The following is a 27,160-nucleotide window of genomic DNA, read 5'->3' on the forward strand; positions in this document are numbered from 1 at the left end:
CGTAGATGGTGAAATCCCTAAATTCCTTGCAATAGCTTGTTGAGAAAGGTTTTTCTTAAACTGTTCAACAATTTGCTCATGCATTTGTTGACAAAGTGGTGACCCTCGCCCCATCCTTGTTTGTGAATGACTGAGCATTTCATTGAATCTACTTTTATACCCAATAATGGCACCCACCTGTTCCCAATTTACCTGTTCACCTGTGGGATTTTCCAAATAAGTGTTTGATGAGCATTCCTCAACTTTATCAGTATTTATTACCACCTTTCCCAACTTTTTTGTCACGTGTTGTTGGCATTAAATTCTAAAGTTAATGATTATTTGCACAAAAAAAAAAATGTTTATCAGTTTGAACATCAAATATGTTGTCTTTGTAGCATATTCAACTGAATATGGGTTGAAAATGATTTGCAAATCATTGTATTCCGTTTATATTTACATCTAACACAATTTCCCAACTCATATGGAAACGGGGTTTGTATGAATTAGCAATATATGAACAAAATCGAAAAGAATCACACTCATTAAAATTTATATCGCTTTGCATCCAATGATCTTGACCGAATCAATTGTACACCTCATAAACAAACACAATGTAGATATGTAATTAAAAACAAATTGGTCTAAATTAAAGTCTGGCTGATGAGAGGGGCCCAGCCGTCCTCATGCAGCTCACACTAATCATTCCCTCTAGTCGATGGGTGTCCCAGATTAACGTTTACCCTTAAATGTCGACACTCTGACTGCACTGTGCAGTTTACTTCTTCAAGGCAAGTTAGATCAACAAAAAAAAAAAGAAAACACCAGGTTTGAAAAAAGTGCACGAGCCTGGAGCATGTGAGAGTCATTTACAGCTTTAGAATACACGTTCACCTCGCTGATCATCCCCTCTCGCTCTCAGGAACAGCACATATGAACGCATAAATCCCAGACATACGTTTGAACTACTTTTAAAAATGCATTGTTTCAATCATAACATATTTACAAACAAAACACATCAATAACGTGGAGGGCACCACTATTAAAACAACACATCATGTGCTGGTTGTCACCATAACCGTAGGCCATACCTTTTTCCTCTTACGGTCTAAGACCTGAGCTTTCGGCTTAGGCTTGACTGCGTGTGCGACATCAGTGTGCAATCCCATTAGTCGGAAAGTGAAAGGTAATGCAGGGTTTACCGTCCTGACGTTACATCCTAATGCCATGCAGAGTCTGCACCTTCTGTACACGTTCTGTTCCCATAGACCTAGGGCTGTTCAGCTAAATTGGTCCAAGGCCCGGGTGGCCGGACTTCTCCCTTCAAAGATCTTCCAATGTATTATTCTTATCCAAATTCCTCTGTACAACAAAAGCACTGCAGCATTTTCAGGAATTTGCTGCAAAAATGTGTGTCTACTGTTGTGGAAAAATGATTATTTTAGTAATATATTGTCTAAAATGTTCAGTCTAAGTAACAGTCCTCATGTGGTAATGCTTCTTTTCACTGCATTGGCCTGGTTTTTGCTAAATTCCTGGAGTCTGATAGAGATGTCTCGTACTCCCATTTTCTTCAAATTGTTGGGAGATTACTCCTTTATATTGTATTTGTCTTTTGGTCAAATGTTACTCTCCAAATGGGTTTATTTTATGATTAATATTGACTTTTCCATAACCAATCAAAACATTCCTGGTGTTCGCTAATATCACAATCAGACAAAAGTGTGTTTTGCTCATCCTTCCTTCCCCCTCCCAGGACGGTACACTTTGAAACTTTTTTGTCTCTCTCTCTTCTTGGTTTCTTCCTCCTTTCTGTAGCAGCGTTAAACTTTCTCCTCTGTAAACTGATGTTATTCGAGATCTCAAATAATTACCCAAAAGACCAACCTATGGACCGTGTTTTCATTTTAAACCTACAGTCAACAATTCTAAAACATTTTTCGTAGCAATTACCCCAAACTGAAAAAAGAAAATACACATTCAAAGCATCAAAAATTCTAAAGCCAGATAATTTTGCACAACTTTCATATTGTCTGTAAAATGGTTTGGTCTTCTTAAGAAACTGGCACAGCCATTGTCCATGAAATAGTATCTCCGCTATTAACGCAGCACAAAGAGTTTGAATACAAAAGTGTCGTGAGATGTTACAAAAGGTTGAAGAATTCTGCAGTTGACAAAACAGGAAGCTTGCACCGAGTAAGGCCCTGAGTCTTCTCAACCTTCTTTTTGTCGGTGCCGAAAATGCACCAGTTCGTTGAAATTCCATGCAAAAAGCACAATCTACATGATGGTGGTCTCATATTGTCACTGGTAATTGTATGGTTTTGTCATCAAAAGGAAAACGCTTGTGGAACTCAGGGTAAGGCGCAGCAGCATCTGGGTCTGCTTTACTCGCATTTCCACGGTTCCTCTTCGACAAGAGAGAACCCTGAAGTCTTGCCATTTTTGCCCATGGTGACCTGTAAGCAATTATCAACAGTTCCTAACCAAGGGCCCAAGGCACCGTCATGACAAACCATTCGTGGTTGGGAGCAGAGAAGCCAGGAGTTCTTGACACGCAGGCCATTGTCCTCAGGGTGGACATTAAAATGGGATTTCCCCAACGGTAGTGTGTCTTAGAAAACACTCATGGACTTGAACAGTGGGTGTTTTATGGTTACATGACATGATTTTTTTAAGAGTTGGCCATGTATTTCATGGATTCTCTGCCCAACCGAATTACAATACACCGAATGACGACAATGCAGCTTTCGCATCAGATGAAAGTTGCATTATCCAGGCAAAGCAATACCACTATGAAAGGTAACATAGTGAATAAGCAGTCTTTATGTTATTCCACTGGCATGCATTTATCCTTAAGACAATTTCAACAGTAATTTGGTTAGGGCTGCCTTGAATACATAAATACATGTCCAATTGACCTAACAAATACAGTTGTCCCCCGTTTGTCGCGGGCAACTTTGTTCCGAGCCTGACCGTGGTTAACGAATTGCCGCATAGTTAGCGAATGAAAAAAAACTGTTTAAAATATTCTAAATATGTATCGCCCATTTGATTGTAGACTCTTAGTGACACCTTGTGGCGATAGGAAAATACTATACTTCATTTGTTTGGGCACTTCCGGGTTGACGATGTCAGTTCAGTTCATGAGACAATTGAGAAGCAGACAAGTTGTGTTAGCTCTTACAAGCCTTGGAAAAGATAAGTCTGTAAATAAACTGTATAACTTGTTTATATAAATCAATATTAAAGGGGAACATTATCACCAGACCTATGTAAGCGTCACTATATACCTTGATGTTGCAGAAAAAATACCATATATTTTTTTAACCGATTTCCGAACTCTAAATGGGTGAATTTTGGCGAATTAAACGCCTTTCTATTATTCGCTCTCGGAGCGATGGGGAAGCAATCCGCCATTTTCTCAAACACTTTACAAACACCGAGTCAAATCAGCTCTGTTATTTTCCGTTTTTTCGACTGTTTTCCGTACCTTGGAGACATCATGCCTCGTCGGTGTGTTGTCGGAAGGTGTAACAACACGAACAGGAACGGATTCATGTTGCACCAGTGGCCCAAAGATGCAAAAGTGGCAAGAAATTGGACGTTTGTTCCGCACACTTTACCGACGGAAGCTATGCTACGACAGAGATGGCAAGAATGTGTGGATATCCTGCGACACTCAAAGCAGATGCATTTCCAACGATAAAGTCAAAGAAATCTGCCGCCAGACCCCCAGGAAAAGAGAGCGGATGAGGGTATGTCTACAGAATATATTAATTGATGAAAATTGGGCTGTCTGCACTCTCAAAGTGCATGTTGTTGCCAAATGTATTTCATATGCTGTAAACCTAGTTCATAGTTGTTAGTTTCCTTTAATGCCAAACAAACACATACCAATCGTTGGTTAGAAGGCGATCGCCAAATTCGTCCTCGCTTTCTCCCATGTCGCTGGCTGTCGTGTCGTTTTCGTCGGTTTCGCTTGCATTCGGTTCAAACCGATATGGCTCAATAGCTTCAGTTTCTTCTTCGATTTCGTTTTCGCTACCTGCCTCCACACTACAACCATCCGTTTCAATACATGCGTAATCTGTTGAATCGCTTAAGCCGCTGAAATCTGAGTCTGAATCCGAGCTAATGTCGCTATAAACTTGCTGTTCTATCCGCCATGTTTGTTTGTATTGGCATCACTATGTGACGTCACAGGAAAATGGACGGGTGTATATAACGATGGTTAAAATCAGGCACTTTGAAGCTTTTTTTTAGGGATATTGCGTGATGGGTAAAAGTTTGAAAAAAACTTCGAAAAGTAAAATAAGCCACTGGGAACTGATTTTTAATGGTTTTAACCCTTCTGAAATTGTGATAATGTTCCCCTTTAACATACCAGGCACGTTCTCAGTTGGTTATTTATGCGTCATATAACGTACACTTATTCAGCCTGTTGTTCACTATTCTTTATTTATTTTAAATTGCTTTTCAAATGTCTATTATTGGTGTTGGCTTTCATCAAATAAATTTCCCCAAAAAATGCGACTTATATATGTTTTTTTCCCTTCTTTATTATGCATTTTCGGCCGGTGCGACTTATACTCCGGAGCGGCTTATACTCCGGAGCGACTTATACTCCGAAAAAATACGGTATGTTCTTATCATTGTCAGCCTTAACTTTTATATCTTTATCAATCGCCACAAGAAAATAATAGAAAATAAATACAACTTAATTTAACAGTGAACATGCTTTACATTATTATATGTTTTTTTTAAACCTCAACGTTGCGAAGTCGCAATATTTGAAGTGCGATGTAACGAGGGACAACTGTAAGACATTTTTTTAAGTGATATCAGACAAACAAATACAAGTCAACGATATATGTACAAAATAAAACATAAGTGATGGAACAAATGTTTTTTGGTAGACTTATATAAGGAACAAATTTGGTCTTTTGGTGAACACAGCACCACAAAAACTGCTTTTTTCATAGGATGAGATGGTGAATGTTGGAATCCAGACACACGTATTTAGCTCGACCCACATTTTCTTCAACGGAAACATGGCATTCACCATCGTGAGGAACACCAGTGAAAGAAGTCACATAGAGAGAAAAGACAAGCGCAAACACAGAGCAGGGAAGCGTATCCTACATACAGGTCTCTATGTCCGTTAACGTGAAATGTACCTTGCAGTCGTCTATCAAGATTGAGTTGTGGTGAGCGTAAACGTTCTGGTTGGCGTTATTTTCAAAGAAGGATTTCGTTTTAGCCATCTCAAAGTCGTCCAGCCTGGTTTGCTGGGCGTCGAAAGAGTCCAGCTCGTCTTTGGAAAGATGGTACACGATACCAGCGCCGTACGAGTCGCCGACCACGTTGACTGAAGTACGGAATCGATCCCTGCATGTCCAAAAGAGTAAAGACAGTCCAGTTAGGGAGGAGGACAAGAAAGAACTGGAACATTCTGTGGAAATTTTGATGGGCCTGCTGTCTGTGTGCCCTTGACCTCTGGCCGGAAGCCGCCGTACTTTTAAGATGGTGCCGAGTGTCCTTGAGTTTTAGGTGTAACTGTACAAAAAGATCTATAGAGGTAGCCTAAAATGTTAGCATGCCTACATTGAAATGCTAACATTTAGCATTTGTGCTAGCAGCGGCATGCTAACGGTTAGCATGTCTCACATTTCAAGTAACACGGCTGTAAAGTGTGTGGCTGGGGAAATGGAGAAAAAAGTACAACATTTTATGAAAAAGTTAGCATGCTTAAGTTAGCTTGCTAGCATGCTACTGTTAGCAGTTAATAGTTAACAGCTGTCACATACCAAGTTAAATGACTCTAGGGTAAACGGTTGCAAAATTAGCTCAAAAAGCTAGCACTTTAATGTTAGCAGGCTAGCATGCTAACATAAACATGCTAACGGTTACGGCTCCATACGAGTCGCCGACCACGTTGACTGAAGTACGGAATCGATCCCTGCATGTCCAAAAGAGTAAAGACAGTCCAGTTAGGGAGGAGGACAAGAAAGAACTAGAACATTCTGTGGAAATTTTGATGGGCCTGCTATCTGTGACCTGGACCTCTGGCCGGAAGCCGCCGTACTTTTAAGATGGTGCCGAGTGTCCCTAAGTTGTAGGTGTAACTGTACAAAAAGAGCTACAGAGGTAGCCTAAAATATTAGCATGCCTACATTGAAATGCTAACATTTAGCATTTGTGCTAACGGCGGCATGCTAACAGTTAACATGTCTCACATTTTAAGTAACACGGCTGTAAGGTGTGTGGCTGGGGAAATGGAGAATACAAATACGGGAGCTGTCTTTGGGGCCTACCGGGAGGACGGCTCGTACAACTCCACTGTGACTTCAAAGCGGACAGATGGCAGGATCTGCCCAATTTCCAGACAAACTCTTTTTGAAGTATTTTACGAACCCTTTTTGAACTATAATATGGAACTCTTTTTGAACTATTTTACGACCTCATCTTTTGAACTGTTCGGTAACAAAAGGCAACGCTGTTTACGACCCACTTCCCTCTGGAAGCAGCTGTGGTCAGGTGGGGGGAGAAAGTCAAACAAAGAAGGAGGAGTGCAATGTTTTGGCAGAGCGTGGGTGACACTGTAAGAGGTTACATACAGGTCGACACGTTTTCTCCTCAATATTGAGTCCAAATTGAATTCTGCCTCTGTTTGATTATTTGCCTCTTGTCTTATTTAATAGTACTGTATGGCGGTGACAGTTTTGACTCTGGGGACACATTAATATAAATATAATAACATTTTGTATTAAAAGTCAGCCAAATCACTGCTAGACCAGCGTCATGATATCGTATCGGATCGTGGCGGACTTTTGTAGTAGAACGGTGAGTGTCAGGCAGTGGACTCCCAGACATGGGAGGCACAATTAGGTTTTTGCCCAGGTCATGGAACACTGGACCGGTTCTGCCAGTCGTCTAGAGGTACATTAAAGTTCCCCCTCAACCATTCCACCACCTTTCCATTTGACTGCACCCATGATGATGTTTGCTCAAGGAGTCAGTGCAGGAGCTTGGTTTGCAGCCAGACATAATATGTATTATAATATACAATAATATCATGTAATCATAGCCATCATTTCTAGGCAAGGCTAAATCGCCTGATCACATCGGTGATGAATTGCCCGAGAGACATGGCAGTCCCGATTGATGTTGGCTATAAAAATGATAATGTAGGGCTACCAAAAAGAAATCATGAGAAAAAAATAAATAAATAAAAAGATTCAAGTGCACTTCTTGAGGCTGTGAGTTAAAAAAGTGAAAAGTATGGGAAACTTTTGCAGCATTTTTTTTTTTTTTTTTTTTTTGGGAAGATATTTTAATGATGTCTTTTGGGAGTCAAAATAACTTAACAGGAGTTGGAAAGTTACGCCATAAAAGCAGCACCAGTAAACTGGGAAAAGTAAACAGTAGGCGTGGTTAGACAATAACAATTAGAAATAAGATGGAATATATTACCAAAAGGGCATAAAAAGAACTTGCATAATAATGGCACCTGTAAAGTGTAATACAGTCTGTATTTTTTATTTTTTTTTATACTCACAGGAGCCAATCGACAGCCACGAGGAGGCTGATGTCCTGAGTGGGCAGACCCACTGCTGTGAGGATGAGCAGCATGGTGACCAGTCCAGCGCTCGGAATACTGGCTGCTCCCACACTGGCCAGGGTAGCCGTCATACTGTAACAAAAAAAACATGCACCCGAAGGTTAATACATGTAATGGTTACTAGTGGTATTGACTCATACTTCCAAACACTAGCATTAATAACGTCAGTATCATTATTAGAGATGTGTGAAGTTAGCAAACGAATCGGATATTTTGAATGGCTCTCTTAAACGAGCCAATTTTTGTGGACGCACAGATGCAGCGTCAGGAGTTTTCATTTCAGTTTTATCTATACATTTTGTTTACATATATACAGTAGGAAGGGGATTCATATGCCTCCATTTGCCGTGTTTTGCCTGACACCTGAAACGTGACAAATTGGAGGGTTGCACTATCCACTTGGGGTGGTGTAGTGTCGAATATTTTAGAATGGGTTTTGTGGCAATTCCGAATTTGACCGCAGCGTCAGTTGATATTTAGAGTGCCGCTTTCCATTATTTTCAGCAGACTGCATCGCAACACGCAGTCTTACGGGAAATGCACCCAGAAATGGGCCAATATAAATCTCTTCCCTACTGTAAATGTTATTTTTAATTATTTTGGTGTTTTTCTGTGTTGTTAAAATGCTGTTCTGCTACAAACTTTTTTAACCCTTAGAGCAGCCAAACTTTTTGGCTGAGAGAGCCATGAAAGCCAAATATTTGAAAATGTATTTCCGTATTTTTTAACACTGAATACAACTAAATGCGTGCATTTTTAAGTAAGACCAACATTTTTAGGGTATAATAAGTCTCATATTATTTTTTAAATCATTGTTATTCTGAAGCTAACCAATAATAAATACAATACTTCTTACCATTAATGCGACTTCTTGAACAGGTGCGGTAGAAAAACGGATGGATGGAATAAAATGCATGACAATGTTTTATATTTTGAATGTTATTTTTAACACTGATTACCAGAGGTGGGACCAAGTCATTGTTTTGCAAGTCACAAGTAAGTCTCAAGTCTTTGCCCTCAAGTCCGAGTCAAGTCGCGAGTCAAGACAGGCAAGCCCCGAGTCAAGTCCAAAGTCAAGACTGGAAAGTCTCAAGTCAAGTCCTAAGTCCTGCATTTTGAGTTTCGAGTCCTTTCAAGTCCTTTTTAACCACAGACTAATACATTAACACAGATTGTGTATGCTTTTCAAACGCTGTATTTATTTATTAAAACAAGTGCATTTTAAATTGCAGGAAAGAAAATTGTGCTGACATTCCACTTTATAATAGCACTATTAACCAGTCATTTTAAACATTAACTCATTCCTTTACAGAACAAACACATTGAAAAATAAAGTGCAAATGTACTTATTTGTACAAAAGTGTTAACATTGAAAAAACATGACATATACGTGAACATAACAAAAAAGTTGTACTTTTTATATGTCAGGGCCCTATGCTGCATTGCATTTGCAAAAGACCAAATTAGCCAAGAGTCTGTCAGTCATTTGTGCACGATGGGAGCGTAGTATGATGCCACCATGGCTGAAAACTCGCTCCACTGGAGCACTGGAGGCAGGCACTGCCAAGACTCTCATGGCCACTCGGAACAGTGAAGGAAGAGTCTTCATGTTCAATGCCCAGAACAAAAGGGGGGAGAGAGTTGTTTTGGGTTGGTGCACTACTTGTAAGTGTATCTTGTGTTTTGTATGTTGATTTAATTAAAAAAAGAAAAAAAAAAAATTTTTATTTCTTGTGCGGCCCGATACCAATCGATCCACGGACCAGTACCGGGCCGCGGCCCGGTGGTTGGGGACCACTGAGGTAAACAACCAACGGTATGTCAGAAAGCTAGCTAAAACGGTACACATATTCATAATATAGTATACATTTTAACTGACCTTTATTTGACTATTTTTGTCTTTTTTTAGGTGGCTAAAATACGCAGTGCTGCTGACCGCCGTCTAACGTTACGTGTGATATATTGACTAACGTAACCCTGCTTTAAAAAAATCACTGAACAAAAAGTATGAATAAGGTAGTGAACTGCAACAGATTCCCGTGTTTGCAATAACGTTATAACGTTAGCAGTGAGTTTACAGCCTCACTGATTTAACTACACAGCAAATAAAAGTCACGTTACTTAGCCAGTAAACGTTATCTTACATTCAAAACTTACCGTTCTTTGTGCAACTTCAAATGCCGGACGAAGTTGGAAGTTGTTGCCTCTCCATCAGTAATTTTCGAACCGCATGTGTTGCATACTGCAAACCGTTTTGTGTTGACCACCTCGTAATTTTTATACCCAAACAAAATTATTTTAGGTATCATTTTTTGTTCACTGGCGTGTGGTTTGGACATGTCTTCTTCGTTGGTTGTCCTGCAATTTGATTGGATGAATGCTGTGTGATGAAAACAAAGTAGATCTAATTTGATTGGCTGTTGTACTGAGACCACACCAGCTGACACACGCAACGCTGATAGACAAGTACACAATGAAAAATACGGAGCACTCCCGAATAACTTTTTCATCTTTGGGTTTTGGGGAAAGTAGCAAGTCATGTCAAGTCATGTCAATTCAAAAGGCTCAAGTCCAAGTGAAGTCACAAGTCATTGATGTTAAAGTCGAAGTCGAGTTGCAAGTCTTTTTACATTTTGTCAAGTCGAGTCTAAAGTCATCAAATTCATGACTCGAGTCTGACTCGAGTCCAAGTCATGTGACTCGAGTCCACACCTCTGCTGATTACCAGCGGAATTATTCATTACTTATCATGTTAAGCAATGTCAGCTAAGATTTATCAGAGAGCCAGATGCAGTCATCAAAAGAGCCACATCTGGCTCGAAAGCCATAGGTTCCCTACCCCTGCCTGAGAGTACATTGGGGACTTTTTCTTCTTTTCAAATACATTTTTACTCTATTTTTTTTGCCAGAACTTTGGTTGTGTTGGACTAAAGAGGGGTTGTTTATTTTTTTCTTTTTTTTCTTATTCTTTCACATACTGTATCAACGATACAATGTAAAATTATTTATATAGTATATAGTTAACTTATTTTATGCAATTTTTTCAAAATAAAAAACTGACATACTTAGTTCAACCTGGCATTCAAAGGGTTAAAATTGATTGGGAGCAAAATGAGTAGAACATATATGAATCTGAAATATATTTCATACACTTTTATAATAAATTAGGTATTTAAAATAATGATGCTACTTTCAAAGGATATGGCACTCCTTAATGGAAAGTTTAAAGTAAAATAAAAATAAAGTCAATATTTTCAAATAATTCCGACTAATGCAATAATAATTAATTAATCTCATCCACCTCTTGTCTTATAAATGCGCTTTTCTTGATAAAAAAATAAAAAAAATAAAAACGTTTTTTTTAAAAATACGAGACAACTTTTGTTTTGTCGAAATGAAAAGGTATTTCTTTCTAACTCTTTTTTTTTTTTCATTATTATTTCAAATATTAACAACACCCAGTGAAATAATGTTAACCCAGTTAAGTAGTTATTGCAGTACATAGTTGATTACATATTTTATGCACATTTTTCAAGATAAAAAAAAAAAAGACAATTAGTTCAAATTGGCATTGGTTCAAAAAAACATAACATATTCGATATTAGTTTATTTAGGACTGAAGAGGATTGTGAGAAGTAAGCTAAAAAAGTCAACAAAAGTATGAATCTGGAAATTGTTTCATGGACTTTTTCATTTTAGCGCTACTTAATTGCTATTAAATTATGCATTCAAAATATTCAAGTTAATAAGAACACAACAAAAATATAATATAGTCAATATTTTAGAATAATTCCCACCAATATAATAATATTTGTGTACATTTAAATGCTACCAGTAATTGTTTCCTTGATAAAAAAAAAAAAAAAAAGCCAGTCTTTTAAACGACTCTTTGAAAAGAACGTCTCGTTAAGATCCCATGAATCCCATCTCTAATAATTGTACCGTCTTTGCATGACTGCGTCCTCACCTGACTGTGACGATTTGGCCCCAGTCGAGTTCGATTCCGTTCATCTGAGCGATGAAAATGGCAGCCACGGCCTCATAAAGCGCGGTGCCGTCCATGTTGATGGTGGCGCCCACGGGGAGGACGAAACGCGTTACTCTCTTGTCGATTTTCAGGTTCTCCTCCAGACATCGGAACGTGACCGGCAAGGTTCCGGCGCTGTGGAAAGACACAAAAAGGTCGGGATCGACATAATCACATTGCACGTTTTTAAACTCTGCAATTTGGTTAAATTCAAAAATAATTTTAGATTTTTTTCTTAATTAGGGCTGCATTGTTTTTTTAATCAAGTAATATATCGATTAGTTTGTTCAATTAATCGAATAAAACAAACCTTATAGCCTACTGCGTAATTTGGGTAAAATATGGTAAATTAAAGATTATTTCTTTGCTTTACATAACCTTCATTATTTTGTCTAATGAAGGTGAATTTGCACTTTTACTTGTGTGCATTAATCAAGATTTTCAAAATAAAATACACAAACTCTCCATTGTTTGATTCAACACGCCACAGCTCCCGTGTAGTACTTTGGTACCGGTCCCACAATGTAAATCGATACTTTTCAAAATAAAGGGGACCACAAAGAACATTTAATAGATGCCTTTCCCAAAAAACGGATCAACTTGCTGGACTATAAAGACAATATAACATACATCCGTAAACGTGGATTCATATGCAAAAGTGCAACATATTTATCTGTACAGTTATCTATTTATTTATATCTGCACCTTATTTTGTAAATGCAAACACTCTGCACCTTGTTGCTCTTTTATCCTGCATTACAACAAGCTAATGCAATTAAATTGTGTTCTTATCTGCATTAGGGTTGTACGGTATACCGGTATTAGTATAGTACCGCGATACTAATGAATCATTTTCGGTACGATACCGTCTATAAAAAGTACCGCGTCGAAGTCACGTCGTGACATTGCTGGTTTACGAGCAGACGAGCATGTTCGGCGGCACAAAATCACGGAATACTTACAACCAGACAAAGAGTGTAGACAGAAAAGGGAGAACGGACGCATTTTGGCTTAAAAACTAACGATAAAGGTGAAGTTATAACACTGAAACGCCCTCAGGAAGAGGTGCTTTAAGACATGGCTAGCTAGCTAGCGGCTAACGTCTATCCGCCGTCTGCAGTCTTTTAGCGACTTCTAAATCACTAATCCTCGCCTCCATGGTGACAAATAAAGTAAGATTCTTACAAGTATCATCCCTGCAGGACGAGGAATAGCTAAACATGCTTCACGACACACCGTAGCTCACCGGCGTAACAATGTAAACAAATGCTACGGGTGGATTTACACCTGACATCCATTGTAATGATACCATGTACAGGCACGTATCTAGTCGATACTACTATGATTACGTCAATATTTTTTTGGCATCACAACATCTTCTTTCGTTATTTTTTAAATGTATATTATGTTTATAAACTCAGGAAATATATCCCTGGACACATGAGAACTTTGAATATGACCAATGTATGATCCTGTAACTACTTGGTATCGGATTGATACCCAAATTTGTGGTGTCATCCAAAACTAATGTAAAGTATCAAACAACAGAAGAATAAGTGATTATTACATTTTAACAGAAGTGTAGATAGAACATGTTAAAAGAGAAAGTAAGCAGATATTAACAGTAAATGAACAAGTAGATTAATAATTCATTTTCTACCACTTGTCCTTAATAATGTCGACAAAATAATAGAATGATAAATGATACAATATGATACTGCATATGTCAGCGTTTCAGTGTTATAACTTCACCTTTATCGTTAGTTTTAAAGCCAAAATGCGTCCGTTCTCCCTTTTCTGTCTACACACTGTCTGCTTGTAAGTACTCCGTGATTGTGCGCTGCCGAACATGCTCCTCTGCTCGTAAAACCAGCAATGTCACGACGTGACTTCGACGTGGGCGCGGGGGTGTTTTTGGTGCGGGACCGGTACGTTTCAGAGGCGGTATAGTACCGAAAATGATTCATTAGTATTGCGGTACTATACTAATACCGGTATACCGTACAATCCTAATATATATATATATATATATATATATATATATATATATATATATATATATATACATATATATATATATATATATATATATACATATATATATATATATATATATATATATATATATATATATATATGTATTTATATATATATATTTTATATATATATATATATATATATATATATATATATATATATATATATATATATATGTATATATATATATATATATATATAAATATGTATATATATACATATATATATATATATATATATATATATATATATATATATATATATATATATATATATATATATATATATATATATATATATATATATATATATATATATATATATATATATATATAGTCGAGGTTTCTGTGGTTCATCCGTTATACAGTGCTCAATACTGGGATAGAGCAGGGAAACCTGCGAAACAGGCTTGTAGGGATGAACTAACCTCTGTGTTTTTTCCTGCCCTATCGTATATTTATATATATATATAGTATTGAGCACTGTATAACGGATAAACCACAGAAACCTCCACTATATATGTATATATATATATATATATATATATATATATATATATATATATATGTATATATGTATGTATATATATATATATATATATATATATATATATATGTATATATGTATATATATATATATATATATATATATATATATATATATATATATATATATATATATATATATATATATATATATATATATATATATGTATATATGTATGTATATATATATATATATATATATATATATATATATATATATATATATATATATATATATATATATATATATATATATAGTTACTAGTTGGCTAGGACTTTAATGAGCAATACATTTTTAAAGAAACAAGCACAATGAGCACTTTGGATTTGGCGTAAATCTCCGAGCAAAACATGGGCTGTGACTCAGCAGCTGCTGTGTTTGTTTTGTCTGACAATTAGTGCTCCTTGTAGATGATGGAGCAGAGACGGCGCAGGAACTTAAAATATGTCAGCTCACCTCAAGAGGGGAACGAGGGCATCTCATGTCATTAATAAAACACAGAGTAAATGGAAGCAAAGTTAGAAGTTGCTGCTGGCATGAATATTCAAGTTAGGGCTCGAAATAAGAGTCTTTGTTGTTCTTTGCCATATGGCCTTAGTTGAACAGGTAATTAAGAATACAGTCTGTTGGACCTAGTTAAAAGGCTTGTGCTGAGCAGTCAAACGTTGAAACATTGTCATACCTGGATGCCGTTCCAAGCGCCGTCACCCAGGCCTGGAATATTCCCATGAAGAACTTGAAAGGGTTTTGTCTGACTATCACAAAATATATCAGTGGGAGGAAGATGCCTCCGTGGATGATGAGGCCCACGATCACGGTGACCATGTACATCCCCAGCTGCCGGGCGACCATTTCGAGGTCGGCAATGGAGATGATCTTCCCGCAGATTAGGCATGCAATACCAAAAGGCGAGTACCTGAAGACCGACAAGAAGAAGCATTACGTTGACTTCAGGAGGAGTATGGTCAGTGCCTTGGTATTAGAGATGTTAGGGTCAAGCCGTGAAGTACGTATAGTGGAACCTCGATTTACAAACCCCTCATTATGCGAACTTTTAGATTTATGAACCACGTACCGAATAAGAATATGATTTGGTGTACGAACTGGTGCGCACTTTGTTCCACCAGTTGTTGCTAGTTGTGTGCTTTTTAAGTGTTATTGTTGGGCCTTTTTACAGCATTTTTCAAGTTTTACTAACTCAACATGAGTCCAAAGAATGCAATGAACAATTGATGTGTGGTTTGAAACATGCGGGAAGTGTCCACAGCTTTGTCAACACTGCCTCTTCTCCTTCTCTTCCGCTGCACGTTCAGAAGATTAACCGACAAAGTCAAGTGGATTCATGCGTATTATTGCTAGCAACCAGGCTGTTAAAGTTAAGGAGTTTTGTGATTTTTAAACTATTTGTGATTTCAAACTAAGTGCACCACAGCACTAGTGACAGTGTGGGTGGGTGTGTCGGCAGGGCAGCTGTATAGGAGGACAGTTTAGCTAGTTGTTGTTGTGACTTAGTTGTTAAATAGGAAATTGGGTAACACTTTAGTATGCGGAACATATTCACTATTAATTAGTTGATTATTAAAGTAACAGAGACTCAATTTAGAGTTATTTGGACACTAGGGGAACATATAAGGGTTAGGGTTGGAGTTGGGGTTAGGGCTAGGGTTGGGGTTGGGGTTACTAATAAGCAATACTTCTGAGGTTATTGAGGGAAGACTCTTAGTTAATGGCTTACAGGTTGTATAATAAGGCCATGCAGAATAAGGCATTAATAAGTACTTCATAATGACTAATTTGCATGTTAATAAGCAACTAATAATGGTGAATATGTGTTCCCCATACAAAAGTGTTCCCGAAAATTGATATACAGTACTGTATATCGCTTCATATAGTGTCCAAAGTGTATAAACTTTTACTAAAATAGGGACTTTTGTCAAGGCTGGAACTCGTTATTTGAGGTTAACATTGTTTCTTATGGAGAAATTTGCTTCAATATACAAACTCTTTTACGAGCCCTATTCAATAACTATTTAAGTTCGTAAATTGACGTTCCACTGTATCTCAGTATTAATGTCACAAATCTGTGTATTATTCGTTCATTTGGTTTCTCATTCAAATCAGCTAAAAAATAACCCTGCAACGACCTGGTTTTTTTTGTTTGTTTTTTTGTCTTAAGTTACACAAAATAAACTAATTAAATCTCATATGAAGAAAATAGATGAACAGTGTATACATTTTTTTTTTAAATCTATTTTTACCCTAAGTTTACACCGAAATCGTTTTATGTGGACTTATGCTTACAGGTAATGATTGTGAAACCAAAATTTCCATATCAACCAACACAATTTCCAATATCAATACCTTTTTATTTATGTTAAATTATTTTAAATGTTTTCAAATCAAACTTGAATTGAATTTAATGCACGGTTTTAAGAAATGTGAGTTTTACAACCAGTTACGGTTTCGATTGAATTGCTGGTCTTGGGGTGACGAGTTGCTTCAACAAGATTATTGCAAAATACATTTTTGGGTATAGAAATCACAATAAACCCTTTTCAAAACACGTTAGAGGTTACAAAAGCTCCTATACACTGCTGACGTAGGATGGATATGTGCAGTACTATGCACGGAGACAGCCAAAAGGACATTAATTAAAAAAAAACCTAGTATTTAAAAAAGAAATAATAATAAATGACATATATATATATATATATATATATATATATATATATATATATATATATATATACAAACATATATATGTATGTATAAATGTACATATGCATATATATATATATATATACAAACGTATATATGTATGTATAAATGTACATATGTATATATATATATATATATATATATATATATATATTTATATTTATATGTATATATATATATCTATATATATATATACATACATATATATGTATGTATATATATGATTCTGATATATGTATATATATATACATACATACATACATACATATGTATACACTTACATACATGTATATATATATATATATATATTTATATATATAAATATATATATATATGTATACACATACATATATACATATACATATATATATATATATATATATATATATATATATATATATATATATACATATATATATATATGTATATGTATATATATATATATATGTATATGTATATATATATGTATACACATACATATATACATATACATATATATATATATATATAAATATATATATTTATATATATAAATATATATATATATATATATATATATATATATATATATATATATATATATATATATATATATATATATATATATATATATATATACACATTTTTTAATCTATTTTTTTTAATTATGAATTGATTCGAATCGGAAAAAATTTAAACAAATTGCGATTTGGATGTTTTTTGGGTTTTTTTCCGCACCCTTAATAATTTGTACTAAAACAAATTCATGCCTTATCTGAGTACACGTAGGGGTGTTTACTGTTTTTTGGAGTGGCACACTTACCACATAATTGCACCGACAATCTTCATGACGATCTCATTCAGGACGTTGAAGAACTCCAGCATCAACTTGGCTTTTTCCCCCATTTTCCCCATGATGACTCCGAAAGCAACAAAGAATCCAATTAAACCTTTAAGACGACACATACGTTCAGGTTTTAAAATAAAGTCAGAGACTGAGAATCTAGTCAGAATATTTTAAATATATTGTTTTAATAGCCTACCAAGAACATTCATCCCACTCTTGAACTGGAGGGACCTCTTGATTGTGAACTGCGGGGGTGCTTTGGTTCTGTTGGTGGGCACGGGTATTTTGCTGGTCACAGTTTGTATCTGCACAAGAAACATAGAAAAGTTTTAATCAACAACTAACAACGCGGTGCATTGTGGATATAGGAAAGATGTCCGGAGGACTTCTACCTGTTGGAAGCAGGCTTGCACTAAGTTTTCTGGGAACAGGTTCCGGATGAGATCGAATAAAGCGTCCATACTGGAAACATCGTCGTTCTTCTTTCCCTGGCCCAGATTGGCCTTCAGCTTGGGGTTCCCGGGATGGATGAGCAGCACGAGGATCACCCCCAAGACAGCTGCAATCACTGTTGTTGTCATGTAGTACACCATGGCTCTGGTGCCTAAACGGCCGCTAGATTTAGCGTCCAAGCCGGCCAGTCCTAAAAACAAATGCGACAAGAACATTGTATTAAAAAATCTGATTTCATAAACGAGTACCGTATTTTTCGGACTATAAATCGCAGTTTTTTTCATTGTTTGGCCGAGTTCCAGTGCGGTTTATGTTTTTTTCCTTCTTTATTATGCATTTTCGGCAGGTGCGACTTATACTCCGGTGCGACTTATAATCCGAAAAATATGGTACATTTAAAGTGACTGTTTGCAACTCCTAGAGCGGGCTAGCTTCCGAAATTACCCTTTTGTATATTATAATAGATGGTAATCTTTGGTCATGATACTCATAAATGCTGCTGATGCAAAAGCACAACAGTTCAACATTGATTGTGTGGGACTTTACAACTTTTGGCAGGAATCTATTATAGACCGTCTGTGTGTAATAACACAGACGGTCTACCCTGACAGCCTACCCTGACATCAGACCTCACATGGACAAAGATAAGTTAAGTTCTGTAGTCAGATGAAACACAAATTTAGCTGTTTGGCCACTATACCCAGCAATATGTTTGGAGGAGAAAAGGTAAGGCCTTTAATCCCAGGAACACCACGCCTACCGTTAAGCATGGTGGTGATAGTATTATGCTCTGGGCCTGTTTTGCTGCCAATGGAACTGGCGCTTTACAGAAAGTAAATGGGACAATGAAAAAGGAGGATTACCTCAAAATTCTTCAGGACAATCTAAAATCATCAGCCCGGAGGTTGGGTCTTGGGCGTAGTCGGGTGTTCCAACAGGACAATGACCCCAAACACACGTCAAAAGTGGTAAAGGAATGGCTAAATCAGGCTAGAATTAAGGTTTTAGAATGGCCTTCCCAGAGTCCTGACTTAAACGTGTGGACAATGCTGAAGAAACAAGTCCATGTCAGAAAACCAACACATTTAGCTGAATTGCACCAATTTTGTCAAGAGGAGTGGTCAAAAATTCAACCAGAAGCTTGTGGATGGCTACCAAAAGTGCCTTATTGCAGTGAAACTTGCCAAGGGACATGTAACCAAATATTAACATTGCTGTATGTATACTTTTGACCCAGCAGATTTGCTCACATTTTCAGTAGACCCAAAATGAATTCATAAAAGCACCAAATTTCATGAATGTTTTTTGTGACCAACAAGTGTGTGCTCCAATCACTCTATCACAAACAAATAAGAGTTGTAGAAATTATTGGAAACCCAAGACATCCATGACATTATGTTCTTTACAAGTGTATGTAAACTTTTGACCACGACTGTATATAATCTGTCTCATTGCAGATTAGACAGATTGTCTTTTCCTTACACTGAACAAAAAAAAGTCATATGTCCACTGATGTTTAAAAACGCTACACTCTTGAGTCTATTTTACGTTTCCCTAATGATTTTGCCATTTTTTTCCCTCGCACACTAATTGACTGAACATGCGGCGTGAGCATGATAACGTCATGTTATCGATGGGAAAATGCATCTTTAGAAAATATAATTTTCCAGAGCGTCTCGGCGACCCCGAAGGTAACAAGCAGTAGAAAATGGATTGATGGATGGGCTAGAAAGGACAGATTAAAATAATAATAATTGAAAAAAAAAAAAAAAAAAAAATTTTTTTTTTACTCTGGACTACCCGCCGGTCGGGTTTTGGACGCTGGCGGGGCGTATCTGGCCCGTGGGCCGTAGTTTGGTGACTATAATGTATAAAATTGTCGGGCCGCCAAAAAATATCTGTTATTCAGCTGTGGTCCGTGTAGCGGTAATCAGTTGTAATACCCTTTTCCTCCACGTGTGGCAGTAATGACAATATCAAACAAACAGAAGAAGTCTGGAGTTAAAGTCATAGAGAAGCTTATTGTAAATAATGTAAATAATTCAATGTATATACTCTGATGATTATCTTGTGTGATGACTGTATTATGAAAATAGTATATATCTGTATCATGAATCAATTTAAGTGGACCCCGATTTAAACAATTTGAGAAACTTATTCGGGTGTTACCATTTAGTGGTCAATTGTACGGAATATGTACTTCACTGTGCAATCTACTAATAAAAGTTTCAATCAATCAATCAATCAAGCGCCAAAAATATGACTAAAGTGGTGAAGCTGTATTTTCACTCGCAATTTAATTTTATTGACAATTTATGTAATAAAAATATCCGTTATTAATGGATTCTATTTATTAACATAATAGGCAGCCCAAGTAGTAGAAAATGAAAGGATGGATAATTGTATGTAAATTATTATACATCAGTCCCTTCTTACATTATGCAGTATATTTGATTAGTACTTATGTTTTCGAATCAGTCTGACCTAAGCCTAAGGTTTATGAGTTAAATAAATAATACATTTGTTATTAATACTTTGTTTTTAATCATTCGACACACAGGTTAGATGTAATTATTGAACCCGATTAAAATCAAGAATAAGATAAGTAATTCATTGTTAATATTTGGGTGGTCCCCGGGGCCCTTCCATAGTAGAAAAATAAATTTAAGAACCTCTGCTTCATTAATAACTATATCAAACTTCCCAATTCCATTGAGAGTCTGCAATTGTGGGTGCAAAATCTGCTTAATTGTCACCACTACCTTAAACAAGATACAGTAATGGTAATTTCCTAATCATTGTGCCGTTAAGGAGTTTTGTGATTTCAGGTTGTAAGCGCACCACAGCGCTAGTGACACTGTGTGTGCGTGTCGGAAGGGCGGCATGAACGTAGTTTTGAAGCTTTCACAAGGGTATTTTTTATATATACTATCTGATATAACAATAGTTGGGTGTACTGTATGTATATGTGATGGGACACAAGTAGGGGATTTTATTTTTTATGTTTCATTGCCATGCATGTCTTAGAGTATTTTTATTGTTGTGGATTTTAGTTGCATGTTTTTACACTTTGCGGACTTTGATTGTATTATTAATTGCATGTTTTTACACTTTGGAATTTGATTGTCTTTTTAATTGCATGTTTTTACTCCTTGTGGACTTTGCTGGCATTTTAAGACGTTGCCCCTTTTAGCTTGTTGCCCTTAGCAACCAAGGTGCCCAATCGAACGGCACCTGAAATTAGACGCACCTGTGGAGCATTAGGACTGCACATTTAAAAGGAGAGAACAGGCAAGGATCATATATATATGAAATACTTGACTTAGTATTTCTTATATATATATATGTATATATATATATATATATATATATATATATATATATATATGAGAAATACTTGACTTGGTGAATTCTAGCTGTAAATATACTCCTCCCCTCGTAACCACGCCCCCAACCACACCCCGCCCCCAACCACGCCCCCCCCCCCCCCCCCCCCCCACCTCCCGAAATCGGAGGTCTCAAGGTTTGCAAGTATGCCGTGCCCTGCCTCCGATTTAATTTGTGTGCAGGAGGACACCGTGGAAGTGAGCGGAGCCAGGAGCCAGGACACCTGCCACGCCTGTCGTGGCTGTACCCTCACCATAATATTGGTTACAAATTGGTATTTTTAGTATTGACAACTGGACGGTTTAATGTGTATTGTAATAAAGTGCGAACAAGCATAATCATCTTCCCTTATTTTGGACAGCTGCTCTCACTACATTGGGTTCTTAATATTTATATTTGTTTTAAGCAACATTTTTATTAGATTCTAATATTCCACCACTCGGGTCCATTACATATATGTGCTAGTATTATTAATGCAAAGGAAGCCCCAACATATTAGTACCATAACTATATGATTATGCTGTAATCTATCATAATATATGCATTGATCAGTTCATACTGGACCTCCGGATTGATCAAAAAAGCTTCTGTGATAGTATTGAAGATTAATTTTTATTTTGGCTTGAATAAAACCCAGCCACTCGCGTACTGTAACAGACAGCACCATACATCAAATTTAGCAGAACATTTACAGTCCGAACTTTCCTTCACCCACCTGTGACAAGACTCGAAACAACAAGAGGCAAAATAAGCATCTTCAGCATCCTCATTAGGATCTCCCCCGGGAAGCTTATGATCAAAATAACATCAGGAGGGAGAGGCGATATGTGCCGCAGCAACATTCCAGCAATGGAACCGAGAAACACCCCTGCATGAGAGAGAAAGGACACATACACACCTGAGACCACTTTGCACATTCATTTCTTTTTACTCATTGTTTTATTTTAAAAAAAAAAAGACCAATTAGTGGACAATAAATATGACCAAGGCCTGACACTCACCAAGAATTGTGAGCGTGAGAACCATGTTCTTCATGACCTTATCACAGAGAGTGCTGCATATGCTGTCGGTCGCATCCACTGTGGGCTCCAAGTGGCCCTCGTCTATCCTGACCTCCACGTGCTTCTGCATCTTCTTGGCACTGTCACAGACAAAAATAGGACAGATTTTTTTTTTACGCCAGGTTTTTTTTTTACTTCAAGTATGACGACAGCATGGTTTTAAAGTTGTTTTTAAAAAGCGTAATAATAACCATAAGAGTTTTAACAGAGTACAGCACATGCACAATGCGCACACTGTGGAAATGTGGCAATGGGCAAACACATTGAGCATTGAAACACACATAGCCTAACTGTCAATAATAAAGTTCCTTTAACACTTAGGGATTCCCTAAATGTTGTGAAAGGTCCCAGGGACCCAAAATGGTCCAACTTGTAAAAGTGTTAAAAGTAAGTCATATATCAATGTTTTTATTTCATTTTCAATGCTGAAATCTCTAGGTCAACTTCAGATCTATCTGTTGATATAACATTTTTCATGTTTATTTGTTATTTTTTATGCCATTTTTGTCAAAATTGTCAAAGTTTTATTTTTGGTAAACGCTGGGGGTGTCAAAAAATAGATTTTTTTAGATTAATCACAAGTCTTATTTGTAAGAATTCGTAATCTATTGGGAAAAAAAAAAAAATATATATATATATATACATATATTTATGAAAAAAAAACTGTTTATATATATATATATATATATAAATATATATATTTATATATATACATATATATATATACATATATATACATATATATATATATTTATTATATATATATATATATATATATATATATATAATATATTTATTTATATATATATATATATATATATATATATATATATATTTATATATATATATATATATACATACATATTTATATATATACATAAATATTTATACATACATATATATATATATATATACATACATATATAAACATATATATATATATATATATATATATATATATATATATATATATATATATATATATATATATATATATATATATGTATATATATATATATATATATATATATATATATATATATATATAGATATATCAATCAATCAATCAAAGTTTATTAATTTAGCCCTTAATCACAAGTGTCTCAAAGGGCTGCACAAGCCACAACGACATCCTCGGCTCAGGTCCCACATAAGATTTTCTACCGCTTGTCCCTTTCGGGGTCACGGGGGGCACCGGAGCCTATCTCAGCTGCATTCGGACGGAAGGCGGGTTACACCCTGGACAAGTCGCCACCTCATCGCAGGGCCAACACAAAATATATATATATATATATATATATATATTTTTTTTTTTTTTTTTTTTGACGATTATCAATTGTCATCGATAATTGAAAAAAAAAAAAAGTATATATATATATATATATATATATATATATATATATATATATATATATATATATATATATATTTTTTTTTTTTTTTCTTTTGTTTTAAATGTTTTTTTATTTTTTTTTATTTTTTCAATCTGTCCTGTCAAGCCACTCAGGGGAAATCCATCTATTCATCCATTTTCTAACGCTTGTCCCTTTCGGGGTTGCGGGGGATGCTGGAGCCTATCCCAGCTGCATTTGGGCGGAAGGCGGGGTACACGCTGGACAAGTCGCCACCTTATCGCAGGGCCAACACAAAATATATATGTATATATATATATCATTGATAATTGAAGAAAAAAAAAGTATATATATATTTTTTTTTTTTCTTTTTTTCTTTGTGTGTTTTAAATTTATTTTTATTTTTCAGGGGAATCATATTGTTGATGGAGATGTCCATATTTGCTGTACAGATATACTTTACAAAAGAGTAGTGTTGGATACTTCTCTTGTTGCTTTATTTGTATTTGACTTCATTAAATGTTTAGGAAGCACTTTATTCAACAAAACTTTTAAGTAATATATAAATTGATCATAACTGTTCATCTACTTTATGGAGTAATGTAGTTATTCATAGAAAAAAAGTATAGATTCTGAATCGGGAATCATTTTAAATCAAGAACCCCCTACGCTCCCCCCAAAAAATACCAAAAGTAAAATATTTAATATGAAGTAACTGGAGCCTTAAATAGGTCAATTATTTTACAACAAAAGTGATTCATAACAATTGTTGATAATTGACTGTTTTAAATAAAAAAAATCAACACAATTAGACCCTTGTACCCTAAAGGGGTCCCACTTATAAAAGTGTCTAAGAAAACCCTTTTTTGTTGTTGCTAAAAACAAAAATTATGCAATCCCCCCCTGGCCCCCCCCACACACAAAAAAAAAATACAAATCTAATATTTGATGTTAATTTATTCGAGCCTTAAATATTCACAACAACATTGATTTGGATTTATTAATAATTGTTTGAGCATTGACTGTTTTAATTAGTTCAGATAAAATGTTGGATTTAAAAAACATTAGTACGGCAAAATACTCTAACAATAAATTATTCATAAAAACAATAAATGGTAATATAATAACTAGTTAACCAGGCATGTCATTGATAATTGAGTGAGCTTGAAATAAGTCAATATGAATATGTATTATAGTTGTATTTTTCTCCTTTGCTACAGTTTGCAGATGTTATTGTGTAGGATTATTGAATAGTATTGAACATTCAACCAAGGACACTGCAGAGAGAGCCATGGCATCATCACCAATACTTCAGAGATAGCCACCCCTGCAGATTACTAGATGTTGTCATTAGGATTTATGAACATATCTCACAATAAGAGTAAAAAAATGTGAAATAATACAAATAAACTACACCAATGGAGTCCACCTTACATAATCGTTTGTGGAAATAACCGTTTCCATAATGCTGCTTATTGCCAATTAGTCAACTTTTTTATTTCCGATAACATAATGCCAGTGGAGTCTTGAGTATTATACCGATATTTATACCATACGATATCAGCACAAATCATACATACTTGTATTATTTTGTAGTGCGAAATGTTAGAAAAGGCTGTGTGACGTGAAATTACTAAAAAACCCTAATCTTATTACAGAGTTATGCCATCTTTACCTTGAAGTAGAGTATTAAGTTGTTTTTGGTGACATCTAGTGGCCACTATAATGAAATCAATGAAGGCCATGACGCAGTAAGTTGAATGACGCGGACACATTTGTCACTTTGCAATTCTCTTCTGCATTGGAGACTTTGTACGTGTGAGTACTATGCAACTGTAATTATTTTCTACTTGTTTGTATTAACAAATTTTGCGTTTCACACCGCGATATTGTTCCATTCGGGCTACTTTTTATGTACGTCTAGCTTGTGTGCTAAGCACTAGTGTACAGTAGTTGCTAAATCCTTGTCATCTATACCATACCGTGTTTACCTTTTTGTAAATGGCTTGCTCGCGATGCGGAAAATTTGATGATGCGGACACGTTTCTTCCTGGATGTTTTCGAACACACTTGTGCATTGGAAGTAATATGCAAGTATAATTATTTGATACTTGTTCACGTTCACAAATGTTGTGTTTTATTGTTAAATTCAGCACTTTTATTACATAATTGCCACAAATGCGCTAGTACTTGATCTTAGCGCTGCTTTCGATACCGTCGATCATAACATTCTTTTAGACCGTATCAAAACACGCATTGGTATGTCAGACTTAGCCTTGTCTTGGTTTAACTCCTATCTTACTGACAGGATGCAGTGCGTCTCCCATAACAATGTGACCTCGGAGTATGTTAAGGTAACGTGTGGAGTTCCCCAGGGTTCGGTTCTTGGCCCTGCACTCTTCAGCATCTGCATGCTGCCGCTAGGTGACATCATACGCAAATACGGTGTTAGCTTTCACTGTTATGCTGATGACACCCAACTCTACATGCCCCTAAAGCTGACCAGTACGCTGGATTGTAGTCAGCTGGAGGCGTGTCTTAATGAAATTAAACAATGGATAACCACTAAATTTTTGCAACTTAACGCTAAGAAAACAGAAATGCTGATTATCGGTCCTGCTGGACCTATGTACCGTATTTTTCGGAGTATAAGTCGCTCCGGAGTATAAGTCACATCGGCCGAAAATGCATAACAAAGAAGGAAAAAAACATATATAAGTCGCACCGGAGTATAAGTCGCATTTTTTGGGGAAATTTATTTGATGAAACCCAACACCAAGAATAGACATTTGAAAGGCAATTTAAAATAAATAAAGAAGAGCGAACAACAGGCTGAATAAGTGTACGTTATACGAGGCATAAATAACCAACTGAGAACGTGCCTGGCATGTTAACGTAACATATTATGGTAAGAGTCATTCAAATAACTATAACATATAGAACATGCTATACGTTTACCAAACAATCTGTCACTCCTAATCGCTAAATCCCATGAAATCTTATACGTCTAGTCCAGGGGTCGGCAACCTAAAATGTTGAAAGAGCCTTATTGGACCAAAAATACAAAAACAAATCTGTCTGGAGCCGCAAAAAATTAAAAGCCATATTACATACAGATAGTGTGTCATGAGATATAAATTGAATTAATAT

At 35.9% G+C, this 27,160-nt stretch overlaps 1 protein-coding gene across 1 annotated transcript in view; it reads right to left on the reverse strand.

Moving 5' to 3' along the window:
* Positions 1-530: 530 nt before the first annotated feature.
* LOC133615922 (excitatory amino acid transporter 2-like) overlaps positions 531-27,160 on the reverse strand; it is a 73,345-nt gene continuing 46,715 nt past the window's right edge. Inside the window, exons 3-12 of the mRNA XM_061974806.2 lie at positions 22,599-22,738; positions 22,313-22,465; positions 18,150-18,400; positions 17,954-18,062; positions 17,734-17,860; positions 14,896-15,129; positions 11,571-11,765; positions 7,541-7,675; positions 5,160-5,370; positions 531-2,438 (exon numbers count right to left, since the gene is read on the reverse strand). Coding sequence (XP_061830790.1) covers positions 2,367-2,438; positions 5,160-5,370; positions 7,541-7,675; positions 11,571-11,765; positions 14,896-15,129; positions 17,734-17,860; positions 17,954-18,062; positions 18,150-18,400; positions 22,313-22,465; positions 22,599-22,728 — 1,617 coding nt within the window. The 5' untranslated portion in view covers positions 22,729-22,738 and the 3' untranslated portion in view covers positions 531-2,366. The remainder of the gene's footprint in view (positions 2,439-5,159; positions 5,371-7,540; positions 7,676-11,570; positions 11,766-14,895; positions 15,130-17,733; positions 17,861-17,953; positions 18,063-18,149; positions 18,401-22,312; positions 22,466-22,598; positions 22,739-27,160) is intronic.

This window comes from Nerophis lumbriciformis, linkage group LG15 (genome assembly GCF_033978685.3).
Source record: "Nerophis lumbriciformis linkage group LG15, RoL_Nlum_v2.1, whole genome shotgun sequence".
Classification (NCBI taxonomy): Eukaryota; Metazoa; Chordata; class Actinopteri; order Syngnathiformes; family Syngnathidae; genus Nerophis; species Nerophis lumbriciformis.